Source organism: Mus musculus, chromosome 2 (genome assembly GCF_000001635.26).
Source record: "Mus musculus strain C57BL/6J chromosome 2, GRCm38.p6 C57BL/6J".
NCBI classification, from domain to species: domain Eukaryota; kingdom Metazoa; phylum Chordata; class Mammalia; order Rodentia; family Muridae; genus Mus; species Mus musculus.
This window is the reverse complement of record NC_000068.7, coordinates 24923765-24946265: the sequence shown is the minus strand read 5'-3', so window position 1 is coordinate 24946265 and position 22501 is coordinate 24923765. Positions and strand designations below refer to the sequence as shown.

Here is a 22501-nt window from a genome sequence, read left to right as displayed (position 1 = left end):
CTTCTGAGATTTGAGGGACATAGACATAGCTAGGAAGAAGATGGTCATGAGATACTATAAAATAGGAGAGAAATATGTTTGTTCACTGGGAATGAGGCTAGCAAGATGGTTCAATGGATAAAGGCACACACCATACAAAACAAAAAATCACATGCCTATGGAAGGATGGTTGAGGAGAAGGCTCCGTGGGTAAAAGGGCTCGCTGCCAAACCTTGTGACCCGAGTTTGATCCCTGAGACTTAAAACGGTAGAAGGGAAGAACTGATTCTTTGACTCCAGAAGGTTATCCTCTGACTTCTTCAACAGTGCTGGGGCATGCATATGCTTCTCCCAATAATAAATAAGCCTGCGGCTGGAGAGATGGCTCAGTGGTTAAGAGCACTGACTGAGGCCTGGCAGTGGTGGCCCACACCTTTAATCCCAGCACTTGGGAGGCAGAGGCAGGCGGATTTCTGAGTTCGAGGCCAGCCTGGTCTACAGAATGAGTTCCAGGACAGCCAGGACTACACAGAGAAACCCTGTCTCAAAAAACCAAACCAAAACAAAACAAAACAAAACAAAAAAACAAAAAAGCACTGACTGCTTCTCCAGAGGTCCTGAGTTCAATTCCCAGCAACCACATGGTGGCTCACAACCATCTGTAATGGGATCTGATACCCTCTTCTGGTGTGTCTGAAGACAGCTGCAGTGTACTTGTCATATATATAAAATAAATAAAATCTTTAAAAATAAATAAATAAGCCAGGTGTGGTGGTACATGCCTTTAATACAGGTAAAGGAGGTGGAGGATCTCTGTGAGTTCAAAGCCACCCTCATCTACACAGCAAGTTCTATAGACAGACCATGTTAGCATTTTGTCTAAGCTCCACCCTACAGTTACCTGGAAATGGCCAGGTATTCCTGACTCACTATAAAAAATGCTCACCTCCTTCTGCTCTCTCTTGCTCTTCCCTTCTTGCTCCTGCTTTGTCCTTGTCCCTTCCCCTTTCTTTCCCCATTCCCCTCCCCTCTCTTCCCACATGCTCATGGCCTGCCGCTACTTCTCTACTCCTCTACTCTCTCTCTCTTTCTCTCTGCCTTCCTCTGTCTCTACTCCCCTCTCAACTCCCCTCCCCATGCCCTGAATAAACTCTATTCTATACTATACCGTCATGTGGCTGGTCCCTCGGGGGGGAAGGGATGCCTCAGAATGGGCCCTCGGAGGCACCCCCTTCCCCCACACCTGACTACACATCCACCAAACATATTCCCTTTCTCTTTATCTATCTTTTTATAAACACAACAGACCATGTCTTGATAGGTACAGGTAGGTAGGTATAAAAACAAGTAAATTAAAATGTAAAAAATTAAATCGTTTTTGTAGCTGAGCTTTAATTGCCTTTAATCCCAACATTTGGGGGACAAAGGTAGGTGGATCTGTTAACTCAAGACTAAGTCTGATCTATATAGTAAGAGGTACAGGAACAGCCAGGGCTACATTAATAGACACTCTCAAGAAAAAAAAAAGTGTGTGTGTGTGTTTAAAAAAATTTTTTTTTTTTTTGATTTTTCGAGACAGGGTTTCTCTGTGTAGCCCTGGCTTTCCTGGAACTCACTCTGTAGACCAGGCTGGCCTAGAACTCAGAAATCCGCCTGCCTCTGCCTCCCAAGTGCTGGGATTAAAGGCATGGGCCACCACACCCCGCCTTAAAAATTATTTTATGTGTATGGGTGTTTTGCCTGCATGTATGTCTCTTGCTGCCTACAAAGGCCAGAAGAGGGCATCAGATCCCTTGGGACTGGAATGAGTTATAGACTTACTAGCCACCAAGTAGGTGTTCTGAATCCAATTTGGGTCCTCTGGAAGAGCAGCCAGTGCTCTTAACTGCTAAGCCATGTCTCCAACCTCAGGTTTATTGTGTGTGTGTGTGTGTGTGTGTGTGTGTGTGTGTGTGTGTGTGTGTAAATGTCAGCCTGGTCTACAGAGTGAGAGTGAGTTCAAGGACATTCAAGCACTGCAATGCAGAGAAACCTTGTCTTGACCAGCGAAAAAAACAAAACAAAAAAAATCATGGCTGCCAGGCGGTGGTGGCGCACGCTCTTTAATCCCAGCATTTGGGAGGCAGAGGCAGGCAGATTTCTAAGTTCGAGGCCAGCCTAGTCTACAAAGTGAGTTCCAGGACAGCCTGGGCTATACAGAGAAACCCTGTCTTGAAAAACCAAAAAAAAAAAAAAAATCATGGCTTCCGTGGCAGAAGACATGCCTCTGTAGGCACTTGCATTCAACATATAGAACACACAGATAGATGCACACACAATTAAAATGATAAAGAGAAAAGGAAAGAATCTTGGCTTCCACTAAGTAGGGGCTCTCTAAATGAAAACCAAAACTCAGGGCTGGCAAGATGGCTCAGTGGGTAAGAACACTGACTGCTTTTTCTGAGGGTCCTGAGTTCAAATCCCAGCAACTACATGGTAGTTCACAACCACTGGTAATGAAAATAAGACCTCACGCCCTCTTCTGGTGCACCTGAAGTCAGCTACAGTGTACTTATGTATAATAATAAATAAATCTTTTGGCCTGAGCAAGCAAGAACTCAGCGAGCAGGGCTGACAATTCCCAACAACCACATGAAGGCTCACAACCATCTGTACAGCTACAGTGTACTCACATAAATAAATAAACAAACAAACAAATAAGTAAATAAAAAAAGGAAGAAAGAAAGAAAGAAAGAAAGAAAGAAAGAAAGAAAGCAAGCAAGCAAGCCAGCCAGCCAAAACTCCTTAGGTGTTTGCAAATGACAGCATTTGTGTCTGGTTTATTCCTACTTTTGCTAACAGTGTCAAAAGATTCAAATGTAAAAAAGACTTGGTGTTCCATTGGTGAGTAGAATTGTTGGCAAGTGATTGAATCATAGTTTTATCAATGAGTTAAACAATTGGTAGGGGCTGGAGAGATGGCTCAGTGGTTAAGAGCACCGACTGTTCTTCCAAAGGTCCTGAGTTCAAATCCCAGCAACCACATGGTGGCTCACAACCATCCATAAGAAAAATCTGATGTCCTCCTCTGGAGTGTCTCAAGACAGCTACAGTGTACACACATATAATAAAAAAGTAAATAAATAAATAAATAAATAAATAAAAACTAATTGGTAAATTCTCAATTTGATGAAAAAATTTTCCGAGACAGGGTTTCTCTGTGTAGCTCTGGCTGTCCTGGCACTCACTGTGTAGACCAGGCTGGCCTCAAACTCAGAAATCTGCCTGCCTCTGCCTCCCAAGTACTGGGATTAAAGGCATTCACCACCACCGCCCCGGCTTGATGAAAATTTTGAGAGGTACTTGGAGGTGGGACTTGTTGTAGAAAGTAGGTCATTAGGGGGTCTTTTGTGGGGGAAGAGTTTGAGACAGTGCTCACTATGTAGCCTTGGCTTTCCTGGAACTCACTGTATATTCAAGGCAGGCTTTAAATTAAGAGAGACCTGCCTGCCTCTGCTCCCCTCCCCTTGGAGTGTTAGGATTAAAGGATTAAAAAAGGATTTTATTTTTAACTATGTATGTGGGGGACAGAAGAGGGTGTCTAATTCCCTGCAGCTAGCTGTGTGCCTCCTAACATGGGTGCTAGGAAACAACTTTGGGTCCTTTGTAAGAGTAGCAAATTCTTTGAAGCACTGAGTCATCTTTCTCATTTTTTTTGCTCTTTTTTGAGTCAGGGTTTTGTTCTGTAGCCTAGAGTGGCCTAAAACCAATATCCTCAGCCTCCCCAGATGAAAAAGAAAAGATGTAGACTCTATCCCCTTGCATTAAATCTGGTGACTTTCCACAGGACTGCAGCAAACAGGATGCCATGCTAGTGCCAGGTTAAGCTTGATAAACCCTAAGCTACAAGATAAAACTCTCTAATTACCCAATACAGAGGTCTTGAGAATGCTCAGACACGAGCCACAAATAGACCCAGATGAGCACAGAGATACGGTAACTTGGTGTCTTAGCATTTGTTGTCACGTGCCAAGCCATGACAATTTATTGTGTAGCTGGAAAACCCGGTTAGTCTCAGACAGGAGGCTATTATATACTGGCTGGTATTTGCTAAGAATGGGTCAGATGTCTCCTTTGTGGCTATTTATTTATTTATTATTTTGATGTTGGGTACTCACTAGAGAAGGCTGCTCAGACTGAATACACTGAGTATTCAGGATCCCAGTGTAGCACTGAGTCTTCCTCAGGATGAGCTTTTATGCACAAAAAAAAAATATTCTGGGCTGACATAATTGAGTTAACAAGAACAATTAGCCAGAAGCAGAACTAGAGAAGTCAAAGGCAAAGCCATTTAGAAATTTTCCCAGGACTATGGACTCTGATGGATTAGGTCTTTGTTTTTATTTTGACAGGTGATACTGTCCATGTGCTGAGTTTTATGGCTTGAATGGTACTTCCAGTTGTGCTAAGTTCTGGTTACATCTTCGTGGCTAACTTGGGGTTCTACATGGAACATTGGTCTCATAATACAGATGATTATTGCTAGGCTGTGTTTATTACATTCCAAATTTTCTAGTCCTCCCACACTGTGTGTGTATGTGTGTGTGTGTGCGTGCGCGCGCGCGTGCGTGCATGTGTGCATGTGTGTGTGTGTGTGTGTGTGTGTGTGTGTGTGTGTGTGTGTGTGTGTGTATTCTGTGTAGCTCTGGCTGTCTTGGATGAGACTGAACTTAACCTCAGAAACTGCTGGGATTAAAGGTGTGCTCGCTGGGCGTGGTGACGCACGCACACCTTTAATCCCAGCACTTGGGAGGCAGGGGGAGGGGGATTTCTGAGTTCAAGGCCAGCCTGGTCTACAGAGTTAAGTTTCAGGACAGCCGGGGCTACACAGAGAAACCCTGTCTCGAAAAAACCAAAAAAAAAAAAAAAAAGGTGTGCTCCACCACACCTGACATGAGTCACATTAATTTCCTGAAAGTAGTCATAGAATCAATATGAGGCATGGCAAATACAGGAGGCTGGGAGAGAGTTGATCTTTAACTTTTTACTTATTTATACATTTTATGTATATAGGTGTTACATCTGCACACCAGAAGAAGATATCAGATCCTATGAGACATCAGATCTTGTAGTGGTTGTGAGCCACCATGCGGGTGCTGGGAATTGAACTCAGGAACTCTGGAAGAGCAGCCAGTACTCTAAACCACTGAGCCATCCCTCCAGACCCAATGATAGTGATAATTTGAAACAACTTAACCACCCAACAGTAGAACTGACCGGCTGGGTTGACCTAGATTTCAAAATCATTAGCTAGTTATTCAAAGTCACTAAGTTTGGAGGTTGCTTTTTCGAGACAGGGTTTCTCTGTATAGCCTTGGCTGTCCTGGAACTCACTCTGTAGACCAGATTGACCTCGAACTCAGAAATCTGCCTGCCTCTGCCTCCTGAGTGCTGGGATTAAAGGCATGCGCCACCACACCCGGTTTATTGTTTTGTTTTGTTTTTTTTCTTTTTTAAATAAAATCTTACATTTAAAAAGGGAAGGTGGGCAGAGAGCTGGCTCAGTGGTTAGGAACACTTGTTCCTTTTTCAGAGGTCCTGGAGTCAGTTCTTAGTATCTACATGGCAACTCACAATGGTTTGTAATTTCAGCTCTAAAGAATCCAACACCCGGTCTTCATGAACACCACCTATACCTTACATAGAAACACATACATAGGCTACTAGACATATTCAATTGTTAAGAGCACTGACTACCTTTCCAGAGCTCCTGAGTTCAAATCCCAGTAACCACATAGTGGCTCACCACCATCTGTAATGGGATCTGATGCCCTCCTTTGGTGTGTCTGAAGACAGCAACAGTGTACTGACATATATATAATATAAATAAATAAAATCTTTTTTTTTTAAAGATGAGCAGTCAGTGCTCTTAACCACTGAGCCATCTCTCCAGCCCAAATAAATAAAGTCTTAAAAAAACAAAATGTTGAAAGAAGCCAGGCGGTGGTGGCACACGTCTTTAATACCAGCACTCGGGAGGCAGGCAGGTGGATTTCGAGTTCAAGGCCAGCCTGGTCTACAAAGTGAGTTCCAGGACAGCCAGGAAAGGTATGGAAGTGTGTGTGGTGCACATGCCTTTAATCTCAGCACTTGGCAGGCAGTAGCAGTTCTGTTTTGTATAGGAAGTTCCAGGCCAGACAGGGAGGGCTACGTAGTAAGACTTATCCCCTCTCCCCCAAAAAAGATGTGTGTGTAGGTTTAGATTGGTTTATACAATATAATCTGGGTAGTCCCACAATGGCTGTCTCACACTGGAGAGGCCAAAATGCAATAATTTGCTCAGTCCAAAATGCTGGATGTCTGAGCAGTCCCAGTCGGGTGCTGAAGATGAGTCTTGGAAAGCGGCTGCCTTAGTGTGTCACTGATGTGATACAGCGATGACAGATGCACTTCCTGTGAGAGTGGAGGTAAACAAGCAAAAGAGCCTCATCTCCTTTTACCTGGGCTGTTTCCAGAAGATGCCACTCACGTTTAAGTTGAGTCTTCCCACTTCAAATCTAATTTAGGAAAGCCCTTAGAGGAGTGCCTAACAGTTTGCCAGTTTAGTTGATTCTAGATCTAGCCAGGTTGACGGTCAAGATTAAGGAGCACAGCCATGGAGTCTTTTTTGTTTGTTTGGTTTGGTTTTTGAGACAGGGTTTCTCTGTGCAGTCCTAGAACTCACTCTGTAGACCAGGCTGGCCTCGAACACAGAAATCTGCCTGCCTCTGCCTCCCAAGTGCTGGGATTAAAGGCGTGGCCACCACTGCCTGGCCAGCCATGGAGTTTTAAGTGTCCATTGCCTCTCCTGCTCAGATTTTTTTTTTCTCGTCTATGTGGAAAACAATAAAGGTCATACTCTTCCTCACTCTTTTTCTAAAAATATTTATTTATTATATGTAAGTACACTGTAGTGTGTCTTCAGGCACTCCAGAAGACAGCATCAGATTTCGTTACAATATGATGGTTGTGAGCCACCATGTGATTGCCGGGATTTGAACATAGGACCTTTAGAAGATCAGTCAGAGCTCCTAACCACTGAGCCAGCTCACCAGCCCCGTCTTCCTTGCTCTTGACAAGTCTTTGCAGTGCCTCTTAGGAACCATGGGTACCAAACTAGAACACAAATGTCTGGGGATCAGAGGAAACCTCTCAGCTGAAGTCAGAGTGCCTCACAGATAGTGAAATCTCACAGAATGATGGAGAGTTAGGGACAGAATCACCAGGAAAAGGAGACTAGCCAGGACCTAGCAGAGGGAGCATGAGAAATGGTGGATGAGTATTTCCAAATCATGAAAATTAAAGCAGGGAGTTGCCAATGGCAACCAGGACCTGTCCTGAGCAGAGGTCCAGGGTTACAGCTGTTATAGCCATTGAATAAATGCAACATCAAAATTTGAAAGGCTCCTGATGGGAGCAGAAAACAGACTGGACACAGGCAGTTGTGCTGAAATGGATCCCAGAAGGACATGGATTGACTAGGATCAGAATAATAGTTATAAGTGCTTGGGAGGCCTAGAATAAAGTCCACTCAGGTCTGTCCTGTTCTAACTCAGCGGTCTTCAAACCATATCAGTCTCTTTACTGAAACACTTTAATATCTTTGTCAGTTTGTCACCCTGGGGCTGCTCATTCTCCTACTCATTCCAACTAATTTCTCCAAATGCTTATTTTGAAGGCTTTCAGTTTGCCTAATTGTGCAGGTACTGCAGTACTGGGGCTAATAGAAGCTCTTCTTGAAATACAAGAATTCCAAGGAGGCCAGTATCGGAGCTCAGGATGCCTTCTTCTTTCTTCTTCTTCTTCTCCTTCTCCTTCTCCTTCTCCTTCTCCTTCTCCTTCTCCTTCTTTTTAAAGATTTATTTATTATTATATCTAAGTACACAATGTTGCTGTCTTCAGATGCACCAGAAGAGGGTGTCAGATCTCATTACAGATGGTTGTGAGCCACCATGTGGTTGCTGGAATTTGAACTCAGGACCTTCGGAAGAGCAGGCAGTACTCTTAACTGCTAAGCCATCTCTCCAGCCCCCAGGATGCCCTCTTCTTTCCTCTTTCCTTCCATTCTTTCTTTGAGATGGGACCTCACTAGCAGCCTTGGCAGACCTAAAACTAACCATAGACAAGGTAGAGGAGTGGTATGATCCGTTTATACCTTAGGAGATTCGGATCAGCAGCTTGGTTCAGAGTGGCCGGTTTGTTGGGGTAGCATATCATTTATGTCATTCTCTAGCTTTGACACCAGATGAATGAAAAACAGAAACAAAAAGAAAAGGAACATGATTGGTCCCAGGTTTTGGCACCAGATAAATGAAAAATGAAAGGTACGGATGTGACTGTGCCTGGGTATGGTGGAGAAAGTTTATTACAGAGACAGAGCCGGGCATGGTGGCACATGCCTTTAATCCCAGCACTCGGGAGGCAGAGGCAGGTGGATTTCTGAGTTCGAAGCCAGCCTGGTCTACAGAGTTAGTTCCAGGACAGCCAGGCCTATTCAGAGAAACCCTGTCTGGAAAAACAAAAAACAAACAAACAAACAAAAACAAAAAAGGGGGGGGGGAGACAGAGATATCCGGGAGAATCCAGAGTGGATATGACTCTGAGACATGTGAGGATCGAGGAACCAGGTGCAGCAGCCAGGAGGCCCAAAAGAGAGTTGGGTAACCAATATGGCTGGGGAAAGGCAGCCCAGCCCCTGAGCTGGAGAAGTTCAGGGTAGGGATCCTGGGGAATGCCAGCCAGGAGGACCCTGTAAAAGGTAGGGACTGGGGGATGCTGGGAGAACCTGGCGGCAAGGTCCACCTTAATATGTTAAGTAGACACGACACCTGGGTTTGAAACCTAATGGGTACCACCACACCCAGCCCATCACACCTAGCCCTCTCCTTTCGTTGACGAGAATCAGATTAAGTTCTGGATCATATCTCCACCACCTCGCCCAGACTTCAGTTATTTGCACACGGGTTGGGTTACTTTTTGTTTTAGCCCTTTGACTCCCCTAAATGCATGGGCTATCTGGGGCACCCAGGTTTTGCATGTCATGGCTTCTACCCCAAAATGATTTGTATCTTTCATTGAGGAACTCTTTGCTAACTGTTCTGGTAACTACCAGTCCACTTTATTTCCTCCATGTTTAACCAGTAAACAGAGCCTCTGAGGCATCTCTGTCCCAGACAAGCACAAAATGACCCTACCGTTGTTGCTCTGCTTTCATGGGGATAGATTCCCATTGATTTCTGAAGGCTTAGTCACAAAGTGACAAGTAGAAAATATTGGTAAGTTGAGATCCCATGTTAAAAATGGCCTCAGGGCCGGGCAGTGGTGGCGCATGCCTTTAATCCCAGCACTTGGGAGGCAGAGGCAGGGGAATTTCTGAGTTCGAGGCCAGCCTGGTCTACAGAGTGAGTGCCAGGACAGCCAGGGCTACACAGAGAAACCCTGTCTCATAAAAACAAAAACCAAAACAAAAAAAAAGGCCTCAGGACAGTCACATCAATTTACAATGGGTAACTATTATCTAATACAAAGTGCTATATGCATGCTTATAGTTTAGGGGACCAGAGCCTTGCTTGAGCTAGGCGAGTGCTGTACCACTGAGCCACACCCCTTCCACCATGACCATCTTGTAATAGTGCTGAATATCTCATATAGTTTATTTAATATAAGTACCAAACGGGAAAAACCAGGATTGCTTAAATTGGCTTTCACACTATAGTAATATGGAACAATAAGTTGTGAACTTAAGAATTTAAGACCTTTCTTCCAGTTAACAACCAACACCAAGACCTTTTTTTTGGTTTTTCAAGACAGGGTTTCTCTGTATAGCCCTGGCTGTCCTGGCACTCACTTTGTAGACCAGGTTGGCCTCGAACTCAGAAATCTGCCTGCCTCTGCCTCCCGAGTGCTGGGATTAAAGTCGTGTGTCACCATGCCCGGCTTACCAAAACCTTGTGTGTGTGTGTTTCGAGACAGGGTTTCTCTGTATAGCCCTGGCTGTCCTGGAACTCACTTTATAGACCAGGCTGGCTTCGAACTCAGAAATCCGCCTGCCTCTGCCCCCGACTGCAAGACCTTTTTAAAAATGTGATTCAGCCGGGCAGTGGTGGCATATGCCTTTAGTCCCAGCACTTGGGAGGCAGAGACAGGTGGATTTCTGAGTTCGAGGACAGCCTGATCTACAGTGTGAGTTTCAGGATAGTCAGGGCTACACAGAGAAACCCAGTCTCAAACCCCCCTCCCCCCCAAAAATGTGATTCAGGCCGGTAGCCGTGATACAAGCAATTATCCCAGCACTTAGATGGTAGGGCAGAGCTCTTTGAGTTCGAGGCCAGTCTGGTCAACAGAGCGCGTTCCAGGGATCCACCCTGTTTTGAGGAAAAATGTGATTCAGATTTAGTCCCTCCTCTATCCGCGCCTCCTCGCTCCACCTCCCAAGTTTTGCAGGGATCTCTCGTTTCTGCCCTGAGCTTCCCCTACCGGCTGTTCACCGGTGTTCTGGACCACTACTGCGTACCACACCTCAGGAAGCTTGGTGGAGGTCGCAGTGCACAAAGCACGATGGCTGCGGGCCATAGCTGGGGATCCACACCGCCTGAGTGCCGAGCACCTCTCGTGGCCACCTAGCGTTGAACATGGGTCTCCGGGGACCCGCTTTCGCTTACACGTGAACAGTCCTAACCCCTGAGCACCAGAGGTCTCAAGGATTCCGTGAGGGTCTTAGACTAAAGCGTAGTGGCCGCACACTTCATAGCCCACCCCACTGATCTGGGCGGCCCCTCAGGCTATGGCAGGAGCAGGCAGGACTGGCCTGTTGTGAACAGGTGCTTGTGCTCGTGCTCAGGGAGGCAAAGCTAGAAAAATGGGCGTGTCCTCGTGGAGGCGTGTCCTCATCCGTGGGCGTGTCCTCTGGTCGAAGACCAGCCCTGGAGAAGGCCGGCCTTGGATCAGAAAGGGGCGGGTCTTTGGGATGAGGTGGGTCTTGGGGGGTGGGGGGGCAGCAGCTAGTATTCCGGTCCAGGCGGGTCCTGCGGCCTGGGCGTGTCCTCTGTCGGGGAGGGGAAGAGGGGCGGGCCTCGAAGCCACTACTCTAGCAGGCGTCAGACCGCGGCGCGGGAGACCGCGGTATGGGGAGGGTGCAGCTCTTCGAGATCCGCCTGAGTCAGGGCCGCGTCGTCTACGGTCCTGGGGAGCCGCTGGCTGGGACCGTGCACTTGCGCCTGGGAGCGCCACTGCCCTTCCGAGGTGGGCGCGGGGTCCCCTCCGGGAAGTGGGTAGACGCGTTCTTACCTGCGGTGGGGCGGGGCTCTCGGGAACTGTGCGGTCAGTGGGCTCTGCGACTGGGTTCTTAGTCTCCAGGAAGCCCCGGGTTACGACGGAACCGCGGGCACCAGGAACAGGCAGTTCTGGGAGGCTCACGGAGGGCAGGGCGGGGCGGGCAGCTCGGTGGCCCAGTTCTTCCGCATCTGCCCCATCCTGTGCTCTCCGCCTAAGAGGCCAGAGTCTGTGCAAGGGCCTAAGTGCTTGTTCATTCACTATGCCCAGGCAACCCTGGCAGTAGAAGCATGCGGGCCTTCAGTCTTCCCTTGTTCAGTTGTCCAAGGTCCGCTGCACTGTGCACCTGCTGGGCCCCCACCTGGAACCTAATGTGCTCTAGGACCTCTCATTTCCTTGTCTCCAGACTCCTATGCAGGACCTTCTTCAAAGACAGTTCTGGTCCAAGTGGGCAGGTTCCCACCAGGATCCACAGGGTACCTTCTTGCTTTCAGCTTAAAGATTGTAATTGCTGGCAAGGGGCCCTGTTCCACCGGGCAATCCCCTCGCGCTCCTTTCCTAAGGCCTTGTGGGAGCTGAGCTGAGTCCTCTGCTGATGCATAGATCTGAGACTGTAGGGCTGATGGGGATCAGGTTGCTGCTTTGCTATTGCCAGGGCACTCTCAGGTGCAGCCTCGTTGGTGCTGGATCCACGAATAGAGGGCCCTGTGTGGGATTTGATGACTGAACTCCCTGGGACCAGGTGGGCACTGTTGTGGCCTCTACCTGGCACCGATTGCAAGATTATATGGATGTCTTTGCTTGGTGCTCTTTTATTTTTGTCTTCTTTGAGAACTGCGTGGCTGCATGGCCAAACCACAGTTGTCCACACACACTAATGGTGTCTGCTGAGGACGGAGAGCTATTCTCCTCAGCCATTCTAGGCCTCAGATGAACAGCTGCCTGGACCTGGACTTGGTGTTTGTTGTCCAGGTCGAGAAGGAATCTGGATTGTATGTGCCTGTCAAGCCCTGATCTTGTCGAGGCTTCTGGTCATGATCGCATTACCTATCTTTATTTAGAGTATGTAGTCTGGGTGAAAGCTGCTGTTGATTTTGTAGAGGCATACAGCATGATAGGTCAGCTCCTCCTGGATCTAAGAAAGGTACAAGAAGTGTACATTGGCTGAGGGGAACATGGTACAGGCCACAGGCTCGTGAGCTTGAGTGATACAACAGAGAGAGGTCCTATTTAGAACTAGCCATGCAGTTTTTCTTTTCTGTTATTTTCTCCTGACAAGACATGGGGTGAACAGGTTAGGCTATTGCCAAATACAGTGTAAGGATATCTTCTGGCTTGTAGCAGTTAGAGAGTAAATGGACAGCTGACCTGATAGGGGCCAAGAGAGCCCCCATGATGGTCCCAACTGCAGAAAGTGCCCAGGATCATGGGCTGGGGCTGGAAGGTGGATTTATATTGCTGGCAGTTGAGATTGTATGTGTAGAGGCCACTCTGGAAATTCCCTCAGTCCTGCTTGGGATGGAGATAACCATGGTTCTTATATTTTCTTTCATTCAAAGGATACTTGCTGCACTTCTGCTAGACCCAGTAGAAGAGCCCCACCTCCCCACCCCTTCACTACCTTAGGATTTTCAGTTTTGGTCATGGGGTACTTGTCTAAGGACTGACAATGGTTCAGTCCCATCTGAGAGGATACTAGCCGCCTCAGAGGTGCTATGGATTGCAGCTGCCCCAGGACAGCAGTAGGGCCTACTGTATTTTCCTTATGGCTCTCCATACCCCAATTCTGGATAGATGCTTTCTGCTTGCTTTTCTTCTTCTAACTCTTGGTTCTGGGAATTTAACTTAGAGCATGCTCAATAAGTGTACTACTGAGCTAAACTCCCAGCCCTCTTCTTTTCTTTCTTTTTTGTTTGTTTGTTTGTGGGTTTTTTTTTTAAAGATTTATTTATTTATTATATATGAGTACACCTTAGCTGTCTTTAGACACACCAGAAGAGGGCATCAGATCTCATTACAGATGGTTGTGAGCCACCATGTGGTTGCTGGGATTTGAACTCAGGACCTCTGGAAGAGCAATCAGTGCTCTTAACCACTGAGCCATCTCTCCAGCCCGGTTTTTGGTTTTTTGTTTTTTTTTTTTTTTTTTTTGAGACAGGGTTTCTCTGTGTAGCTCTGGCTGTCCTAGAACTCATTCTGTAGATCAGGCTGGTCTTGAACTCAGAAATCTGCCTGCCTCTGCCTCCCGAGTGCTGGGATTAAAGGCATACACCACCACTACTTTGGCCCGCCCGCCCTTCCTTCCTTCCTTTCTTTCTTTCTTTCTTTCTTTCTTTCTTTCTTTCTTTCTTTCTTTCTTTCTTTTTTATTTTGAGACAGTGTTTCTCTGTATAGCTCTGGCTGTCCTGGAGCTCACTTTGTAGACCAGGCTGGCCTCGAACTCAGAAATCCACCTGCCTCTGCCTCCCGAGTGCTGGGATTAAAGGCGTGTGTCACTACGCCCAGCTAAAGGTACTTCTTTTTTGGGGGTGGGGTGGGTTGTTTTTTTTTTTTTTTTTTGCAGGGGTTGGGGGGGGTTCGAGACAGGGTTTCTCTGTGTAGCTCTGGCTGTCCTGGAACTCATTCTGTAGACCAGGCTCAGAAATCTGCCTGCTTCTGCCTCCCAAGTGCTGGGATTAAAGGTGTGTGCCACCACTGCCCGGCTTACACAGCATCTTTCTATGCTACCCAGACTGATCTCAAACTTGCAATCCTGACACAGGCTTCTGAGTGTCGATGCATGGATGCACCTCCAATCCTCGGTCTCCTTATTTTATGTATGTGAGTACCTTGGAGCTGTCTTCAGACACACCAGAAGAGGGCATCAGATCCCATTACAGATGGTTGTGAGCCACCATGTGATTGCTGGGAATTGAAGTTAGGACCTCTGGAAGAGCACTCAGTGTTCTTAACCACCAAGCCATCTCTCCAGCTCTGTTTTTCTTTTTTAGACTTATTCATTTTATTTTATGTGTGTATATGTTTTGTCTGCATATGTGTCTGTACACTACTTGCTTATGTGCCCTAGAGTACAGAAGAGGGCATCAAACACTCTTGACCTGGAGTTAAAGGTGGTTCTGGGTTCTGGGAATGGAATTTGGGTTTTCTGCAAGAGGAACAAGTGCACTTAACTCCCAAGCTCTCAGGGCTGGGAAGATGGCTCAGTGGTTAAGGGCACTGTCTGCCCTTCCAGAGGTCCCGAGTTCAATTCCCAGCAAATACATGGTGGCTCACAACCATTTGTAATGGATCTGATGCCCTCTTCTGGTGTTTGAAGACAGCTACAGTGTACTCATGTACATACAACAAATAATCTTTAAAAACAACCCCAAAAATACTCCTAAGCTCTCTCCAGTTTGGCTCTGTTTTTCATAGAATAGCTGTGGTTTCACAGGACCCCAGAGGTAGCAACCCTTGTTGGTTTATGGTACAATTGGAAGCAAAACAAGCACAGATTTAATGACAGGGTGTGTTAGCTGGTGGGGATGGTCAGGTTCAAGATCTTTGGAACCAGAAGAAGAATGGAAATGTCTTCATTATCATGGTGCATGGTAAGGAACTGCTGGAAGGTAGAAGCATCCATGAGGGAAGAAAGTGCCAGACATCTCTGTGGAACAAAACACACACCATGATTTTCTTTAGAAAACCAGAGCTAGAGCCGGGCGTGGTGGTGCATGCCTTTAATCCCAGCACCCGGGAGGCAAAGGCAGGTGGATTTCTGAGTTCGAGGCCAGCCTGGTCTACAGAGTGAGTTCCAGGACAGCCACGGCTACACAGAGAAACCCTATCTCGAAAAACCAAAAGAAAAAGAAAAGGGGGGGGGGGAGAAAAACCAAAAACAACAACAACAACAAAAAACCTTAAAGACAAAGAAAATAAAAAAAGAAAAAGAAAAGAAAAGAAAAGAAAAGCAAAGCAGAGCTGCTACGAGATGGAGCACGCCTTCCCAGCACTTTGGGGAATAGAGGCAGGTGGATCTCTGTGAGTTCAAGGCCAGCCTGGTGTACAGAGTGAGTTCCAGAATAGCTAGTGCTACACAGAGAAACCCTGTCTCAAAAACAAAACAAAACAAAACAAAATAGAAAAAAAAAAAAAAGGAAAAAAAAAGCAGCCTCCAGTCTCTAGTGGTGAACACCTGCTAGTTCGGTGGTCCCTAGTCAATTCAGTGAGTGGTGACTGCCTTTTATTATAGTTAGGAACACTGTTAGGAAACGTTTTTTATACTTAGATGGCACCTTTAGGTATAGGTTGTTCTGTAGGCTGTATCGTGGTGCTCTGTAGTGGAGGATTTGGTAGAATACACTTAGCCTGCTTTCCTGGCTATGCTGCAGGGTATGAGCCTGAGAGGGCCGTGGTTGCTTCCCAGATACCTTTGCATGAGAGTGGAGAGGTAGGACAGTGGAGATAGTACTGAGAAGCAGCATAACATTATTTAAAAAGAGCCATGTCTAGTGGCCAGCAGCAGCAGCAGAGAGCCCATCTAGTATGCTCAGAACTCCCTCATTTCCACGATTTATGTAGCTTATGTAGTAGTACATTGTTTTTCCTGCTCCAGTGATTTGAGAAGGTACATACTTGGCTGCTGGCATTGTCCTTGGCCAGTGTACATGGTTCTTGGAGGAATTTTCTGGAGAAATTTTTACACTTGGATTGTGACACTACTGAGGCAAAGGAGAAGCCCCAAATGTTTTCTTGGGGGAAGCAGAACACTTGGTGTTTGCAAGCCCTTTTCCACAGTCATTTCTCACTAGAGAGTAAGTGACACAGGATGTGTTCAGCTCAGGGGCTGGAGGATGGCCACACTGGCAGGGTGTTCCTAAAAGCCATGTAGTATGGGAAATGCCTGGCATTGGGAAGATCAGAGGGCGATCCCCCTACTTCCAGTTTGGATGCGGCTTGTTTTCCTGGAATCTGGTGGTCTCATACTTCTTTTCCTGAACTGTAGAAGGTCCAGACTGGGTGCTTGATTGTTATTCTGAGCAGTGCTGTGAGAGACTCCTGATGAAGCAGTGTAGGACTGGAGACCTGATAGGTGTCCTGGCATGTACAGGTGCAAACAGAAGAAGCTGGCCTTGTGTCACTGTGTGACTTCTCCATCTCCCTCCCCAACACCGATCAAAGCACTTATCGGTTGTCATTCTGAGTAGTAAACATGTACGTCACCTGGGTTTCCCCTGATTTCTAGTGTGGCTGGGTATTGGTTCCAGTTGTCTAGTGCTACAAAAGGTCATTCAAATAACAAACCGCCCCTGAACTAAACAGCGAAAGCAACCAGTTTGCTATTGCTCCTACATTGAGAATGAAGAATTTGAATAGCACTGTGCCATTCACTGTAGGCACCCTCATAGCACTATGGCAGCATCTGGCCTAAACTGAGACCCCCAGACTTTTTTTGTATCTAATGTGGGGCCGATCAGCCTTTTGGACATGTTTCCATTGTGAAGCATCTTGAACCCTCTAGCAGATCTTTGAACCTCTGCTTACCCTGTCATCTCAAGAACTATTTCCTGGCCTATAGGTGCCACTAGTGTTCAGATTCCAGGGTGAGACAACTTGAGGATTTGTCGTCAGAGGTCATGGCAGGCGTGTGTGTATTTCAAACCAGGTTGGAGGTTAGAGTTGTGAGGTTGGGCTGAAATGGAGGGTGACAGACAGACATTGGCACTTCCAAGGACATAGAGTAGCACAGCAGGAATGCAGGAAGTCTCAAGAGTAGGAACAGGCATTGGCAGCCATCAGGTGAGGGAGTGTGTTTGCAAGTTAGCATTTGCTCTAGGCTCCACCCAACAGTTACCTAGCAACAGCCAGGTAGGCCTGGCTTGCTATAAAAAGGACTGTTTGGCCTCTCTTCTCTCTCTGACCCCTTTCTCCCTTCCTCTTCCACCTGTTTACAGCTGGTGTCCCCCCCCTCTCTCTCTCTCCCCCTTTCTCTCCCTCTCCCTCCCTCCCTCCCTCCCCCTCCACTTCTCTGCCTCTACTCCCTTCTCAACCCCTATTCTATACTAGACCCATCCCATGGCAGGTACCTCAGGGGGAGGGGTGCCTCAGTATGGGCCCGCTGAGGCACCTTCTCCAATCGGTACCATACTGCCACACTTTACAAAACATATCAGAGTGCACCTGTGGAGAGCTGTGTGGGTTTGAGAATGAGCCAAAGATTTAGAGGATAAAGTTTATGGGGTGACCAACAGGATGCCCGGACCATAATAGAGGGAGACTATCCGTGAGGCAGGTGCGATCAACTTCTAGGTGGTTGGATTTCTTTGTTCTTGCTTAGCGGCTTTGTCACAAAGATGAAGAGTTTGAATAATCCTCCCCTCCTGTGACCCTGTCAAGTAAGTCTGGGAAGAGGGCTGAAACCATGACCCAACTCTGCAGGAAGCAGGGTGTTACTTCAGGGTGCCGCTCTTGGCTCCCACCTATATCTTGCTTGAGCTGCCTCGCCTGTGACCAGTTTTAGCTGTGCTCTCTCACTCAGCTGCAGCTACCTGAGCACAGTAGGGCCAGGTTGTATTTGTTAAACAGGAAAGTGAGCTCTTGTCTCTAGTGGTTCCTGCTCTGGGATACTCCCACAGATGGGGGAGGACCAACTACCTCATGGTGCAGAACCTCAGCCTCCTAGGCACTACTGTTCAGGAAGGAAATCAGGATTTGCCTTCCAGGGCTGGATTGTTGACTCACTCAGACAGGTCTGACTGCATTCCTGCAGGGACAGGGCTGGCATTAGCTTTCAAGAGACTGAAGGGGCATCTCCAGACCAAACTGATTTGCATCATGAAAAAAGGGTGGCTGGGTTTTTATAGGTCTGGCTAGAGGCTGATTTAACCAATTTGAGGGTAACTCAGGGATTATCTAGGAGAATACAGGCTTCCCACCGTGTCTGCAGGGAGGATGAAACACTGCCTATCAGTTTCCTTACCAGCCTGGTGCCCTGGCAGAACACCAAGACTGGGGATGGCCAGGAGGTACTCTTGGGAAGATGACCCGGCTGCTTGGCCTTCGGCCATGGAGGCTGCTTGACCTGTGGGCACTTTCAGACCTACATGAGATCCTGTGCTGGGGACAGGGAAGAGCCATGCCATCAGCTGGCATAAGCTTATGGCACCCTTCCCCTTACAGCTATCCGGGTGACCTGCATGGGTTCCTGTGGGGTCTCCACCAAGGCCAACGATGGGGCATGGGTGGTGGAGGAGAGCTACTTCAACAGCTCCCTGTCACTGGCTGACAAGGGTGAGTGTGAGAGCCAGCAGTGATCACAGGGGCAGCCCTTGACTGGAGGGGGTCAGCCTGTCCTTTCCCCTCCCTGCAACCGTCTCTTGGATTCCCACTTTCTGGGTCTGGGTGGACTCTGATGCTTAGTTATGACTGTCATCCCTGTTTTTTATTTTATTTTAAAATTTGTATTTATTCACTTTTGAGACAAGGTTTCATGCAGCCAGGCTGGCCTTGAACTTGCTATTTAACAGAGGATGCCCTTAAAGTTCTGATTTCCTCCTTCCACCTCCCAGGGGTGTGCTACCATATGTGGTTTGCATAGTCCTTGGAATTGAACTAAATCTTTGTGTGTGCTAAGCAAACACTCTACTAACTACATTTCCAGCCCCACACTTTCGTTTAAAACAAGCCCTTGTACGTAGCCTGTAGCTCCTGCTATGGTCATGCTGCTATAGTGCTGGAGACAGGTAGTGTGGACTGGTGGGCTGCACTGTTTACTTCTGGTCTGGCACTGTGGCCGCTATGGATTTCCTCTGGTTTGCTCCCACCTCCTTTTTGTCTCTGTAGGAAGTCTGCCGGCTGGAGAGCACAACTTCCCTTTTCAGTTCCTGCTTCCTGGTGAGTGGAAAGCTTGTGGGGACAGCAGCCTTGAAATGGTGAGACCCACGGTGGGAGGTGCTGGGTGACAGCCAAGCCCTATTATCTCTGTAGCCACAGCACCCACATCTTTTGAGGGACCCTTTGGGAAGATTGTACACCAGGTGAGGGCGTCCATCGACACTCCACGTTTTTCCAAGGATCACAAATGTAGCCTCGTGTTCTACATCCTGAGCCCCTTGAACCTGAACAGCATCCCAGATATTGAGGTAAGGATGGAACAGAGAGGCTTCCTCGGTTGCCTTCAACCTTCTTGGACCAGGCAACCAAGCCCTGTCTTAAGCTGCTTGCTGCTGTCTAGAGCAGCCTGAGTCTTGTCTGTGCTCGTTTGATAAACTCTTTCCCCTTTTCTCTTCAAGCAACCCAATGTGGCCTCCACTACCAAGAAGTTCTCCTATAAGCTGGTGAAGACTGGCAATGTGGTTCTCACAGCTAGCACTGACCTTCGTGGCTATGTGGTGGGACAGGTGCTGCGGCTGCAGGCTGACATTGAGAACCAGTCAGGCAAGGACACCAGCCCTGTGGTGGCCAGCTTGCTACAGGTCAGAGCCATCTGGCTTCCTGAGCCTGTCCCTTTCCCATGAAACAGAAGGGGTGGGTGCTGGCCTGCCCAAGCTCACAGTCAAGTCTTTCCTCAGAAGGTATCCTATAAGGCCAAGCGCTGGATCTATGATGTGCGGACCATTGCAGAGGTGGAGGGTACAGGTGTCAAGGCCTGGAGGCGTGCTCAGTGGCAAGAACAGATCCTGGTGCCTGCCCTGCCCCAGTCAGCCCTGCCTGGCTGCAGCCTTATCCATATCGACTATTACCTTCAGGTTTGGTGTTGCCCAGGGCTGGGTGGCCTGAGGCTAGGTGGCCTTGGCCTGACTCCTCAATACCTACATTTTTCCAGGTCTCCATGAAGGCACCTGAGGCCACCGTGACTCTCCCACTATTTGTTGGCAATATTGCTGTGAACCAAACTCCACTGAGTCCCTGTCCAGGCCGAGAGTCTTCTCCTGGGACCCTATCCCTAGTGGTGCCCTCTGCACCACCCCAGGAAGAGGCTGAGGCAGTGGCTAGTGGCCCTCACTTCTCAGACCCAGTTTCTCTCTCCACCAAGAGCCACTCTCAGCAGCAGCCACTGTCGGCTCCCTTGGGTTCTGTGTCTGTCACCACCACTGAGCCCTGGGTTCAGGTTGGAAGCCCTGCTAGACATTCTCTGCACCCTCCCTTGTGCATCTCTATAGGTGCCACTGTCCCCTACTTTGCAGAAGGCTCTGCGGGCCCAGTACCCACCACCAGCGCCTTGATCCTCCCTCCAGAGTACAGTTCATGGGGCTACCCCTATGGTGAGTGGAACTGACAGGGACTGGGATGAGAAAATGAGGATGCCCTAAGCCCCTTGTAGATCCTTCTTTCTCCCCACAGAGGCCCCGCCGTCCTATGAGCAGAGCTGTGGTGCTGCTGGTACAGACCTTGGCCTGATCCCAGGAAGCTGACCCTGGTGTGCTAACCCATACCACCTTGTTCGGTGGTTCTGGCCTTTGCCTTGGCATGGAATGTCCAGGGCCTCGTGCCTTTGCTCTCTACCTGGCTCAGCTACTCAGGACCTGCAGCTGTCGGGATGACCCCTTGTGGACCAGCCACTCCTGGCTCCTCTGGAATTACTCAGTCCTCCTCTTAAGAGGTTGGGGTAGGGCGGCAGAGATCTGGGCCTGGAGAGACTGTATAAATAAAGCGCTTTATTTGTAGAGCTGGGCGAGTGGCTGGCCTTCTCACCCTACAGTCTAGCCTCAAGGTGGCCCACTGTACAAGCTCCACCCTGAAGACTGAACCCCTGCAAGCTCCTCATTTGAACCCCCACCTCTTTTTTCTTTGTTTTTTGTTTTTTGAGACAGGGTTTCTCTGTATAGCCCTGGCTGTCCTGGAACTCACTTTGTAGACCAGGCTGGCCTCGAACTCAGAAATCCACCTGCCTCTGCCTCCCGAGTGCTAGGATTAAAGACATGTGCCACCACGCCTGGCTTTGACCCCCACCTCTGAAAGAGCCCCTCTTCCTTAGAGCTCTTCCCCTTACCACATCCAGTAGGATGCATCCTTAGGCTTTTCCCCTGGCCTTGCCCAGTCCTACCTCAAACTCTACTTCAAACCTATTCCTCACTTCACTGGTACACCTCTGGGCTCCTCTATATTCCCTGAGAATGCCACCTGGATAGTACTGCGCTGCCCACTCCTGTCCTCTTTTCGAAGAATGCTTAAGGATGTTCTCGGCATTCTTTGGAACCCACATAGTAGAATCTTCTACTCTTAGGCATGAGGTCACCGTCAGCTCTGAACATTGTGCCTCTCCTTATTTACCATTGTACACACAAGACCTTGGGACCATGATCTAGGGCCCCAGAATAAGAATGAAAGACTACAGGTGTGGTGGCGCATGTCTTTAATCCCAGCACTCAAGAGGCAGAGGCAGGCAAATTTCTGAGTTTGAGGCCAGCCTGGTCTACAGAGTGAGTTCCAGGACAGCCAGGGCTACACAGAGAAACCCTGTCTCAAAAAACCAACCAAACAAAAAAAAACAACAACAAAAAAACTCCAAAACACCTAAAATTAAAGAGACAGCAGAGAAAAAGACATCAAGGATAATGAATGAAGATGGATAGGATGTGGAAGGCTTTTCTGGGGCACAAAGGCTAGGAAAGGAGCTATGTAGATAGCTGAAACAAAGGTCTTAGGGAAGAGATGCAGAGACGTGGGTTGGGGGAAGATGGTTCTGTTTGGGCTTGGTATGCAGAAGACTGCTTGGCCATTTCCCATGATCTCCAGAAAGGCTGTTTGTCCGTCCATCATAAAGCTTAATAACAGTTCAGTTGTCTTAAGAAATCCTTGGCTCCAGTGGGGCTGTTCATTTCCTCCCCTGTGTGTCTAAGAACCCATAGTGGCTAGCTTAGCAGAGCCATTTTTCGGTCTGTCTCCTTGTGATACTGAGTCTAGACTGGTTGTCAAAACTCAAGACTTCTTTAATTTTTAAAAAAGATGTATTTATTATGTATATGAATATACTGTAGCTGTCTTTACACACACCAGAGGAGGGGGGTCAGATTTCATTACAGATGGTTGTGAGCCACCATGTGGTTGCTGAAATTTGAACTCAGGACCTTCGGAAGAACAGTTGGTGTTCTTAACCACTGAGCCACCTCTCCAGTCCCAGGGTTAGCTTTCTTATCAGTGCACAAATTCCAGTCAGACAAACTCTCCTATCCAGAGCATCCGGTTGGTTTGTATTCTTATTAATAGGGGTAAGAGGGTGGTGAGGAACTGGCCAGCTAGGACATTTCTCCAT

The 22501-nt window shown here is 47.9% G+C and overlaps 1 protein-coding gene across 12 annotated transcripts; it reads left to right on the top strand.

The window, feature by feature from the left end:
• Positions 1 to 10930: 10930 nt before the first annotated feature.
• Arrdc1 (arrestin domain containing 1) lies at positions 10931 to 20914 on the top strand. Of its 12 annotated transcripts, none has more exons than XM_006497841.1 (8): positions 10931 to 10968; positions 18427 to 18537; positions 19090 to 19140; positions 19234 to 19388; positions 19539 to 19721; positions 19818 to 19994; positions 20072 to 20510; positions 20570 to 20914. In XM_006497841.1, exons 2-8 carry the CDS (start codon positions 18444 to 18446, stop codon positions 20644 to 20646), a joined length of 1176 nt encoding a protein of 391 aa, XP_006497904.1. In that variant the 5' UTR covers positions 10931 to 10968; positions 18427 to 18443; the 3' UTR covers positions 20647 to 20914. The 12 variants fall into 12 exon arrangements, 9 of the variants coding, with proteins under 9 accessions (XP_006497904.1, XP_006497902.1, XP_006497901.1 ...); XR_003952025.1 differs by having other exon boundaries at positions 10964 to 11238; positions 19539 to 19683; positions 20590 to 20914; XM_006497839.2 differs by having other exon boundaries at positions 10964 to 11238; positions 19821 to 19994.
• The last annotated feature ends 1587 nt before the right edge of the window (positions 20915 to 22501 follow it).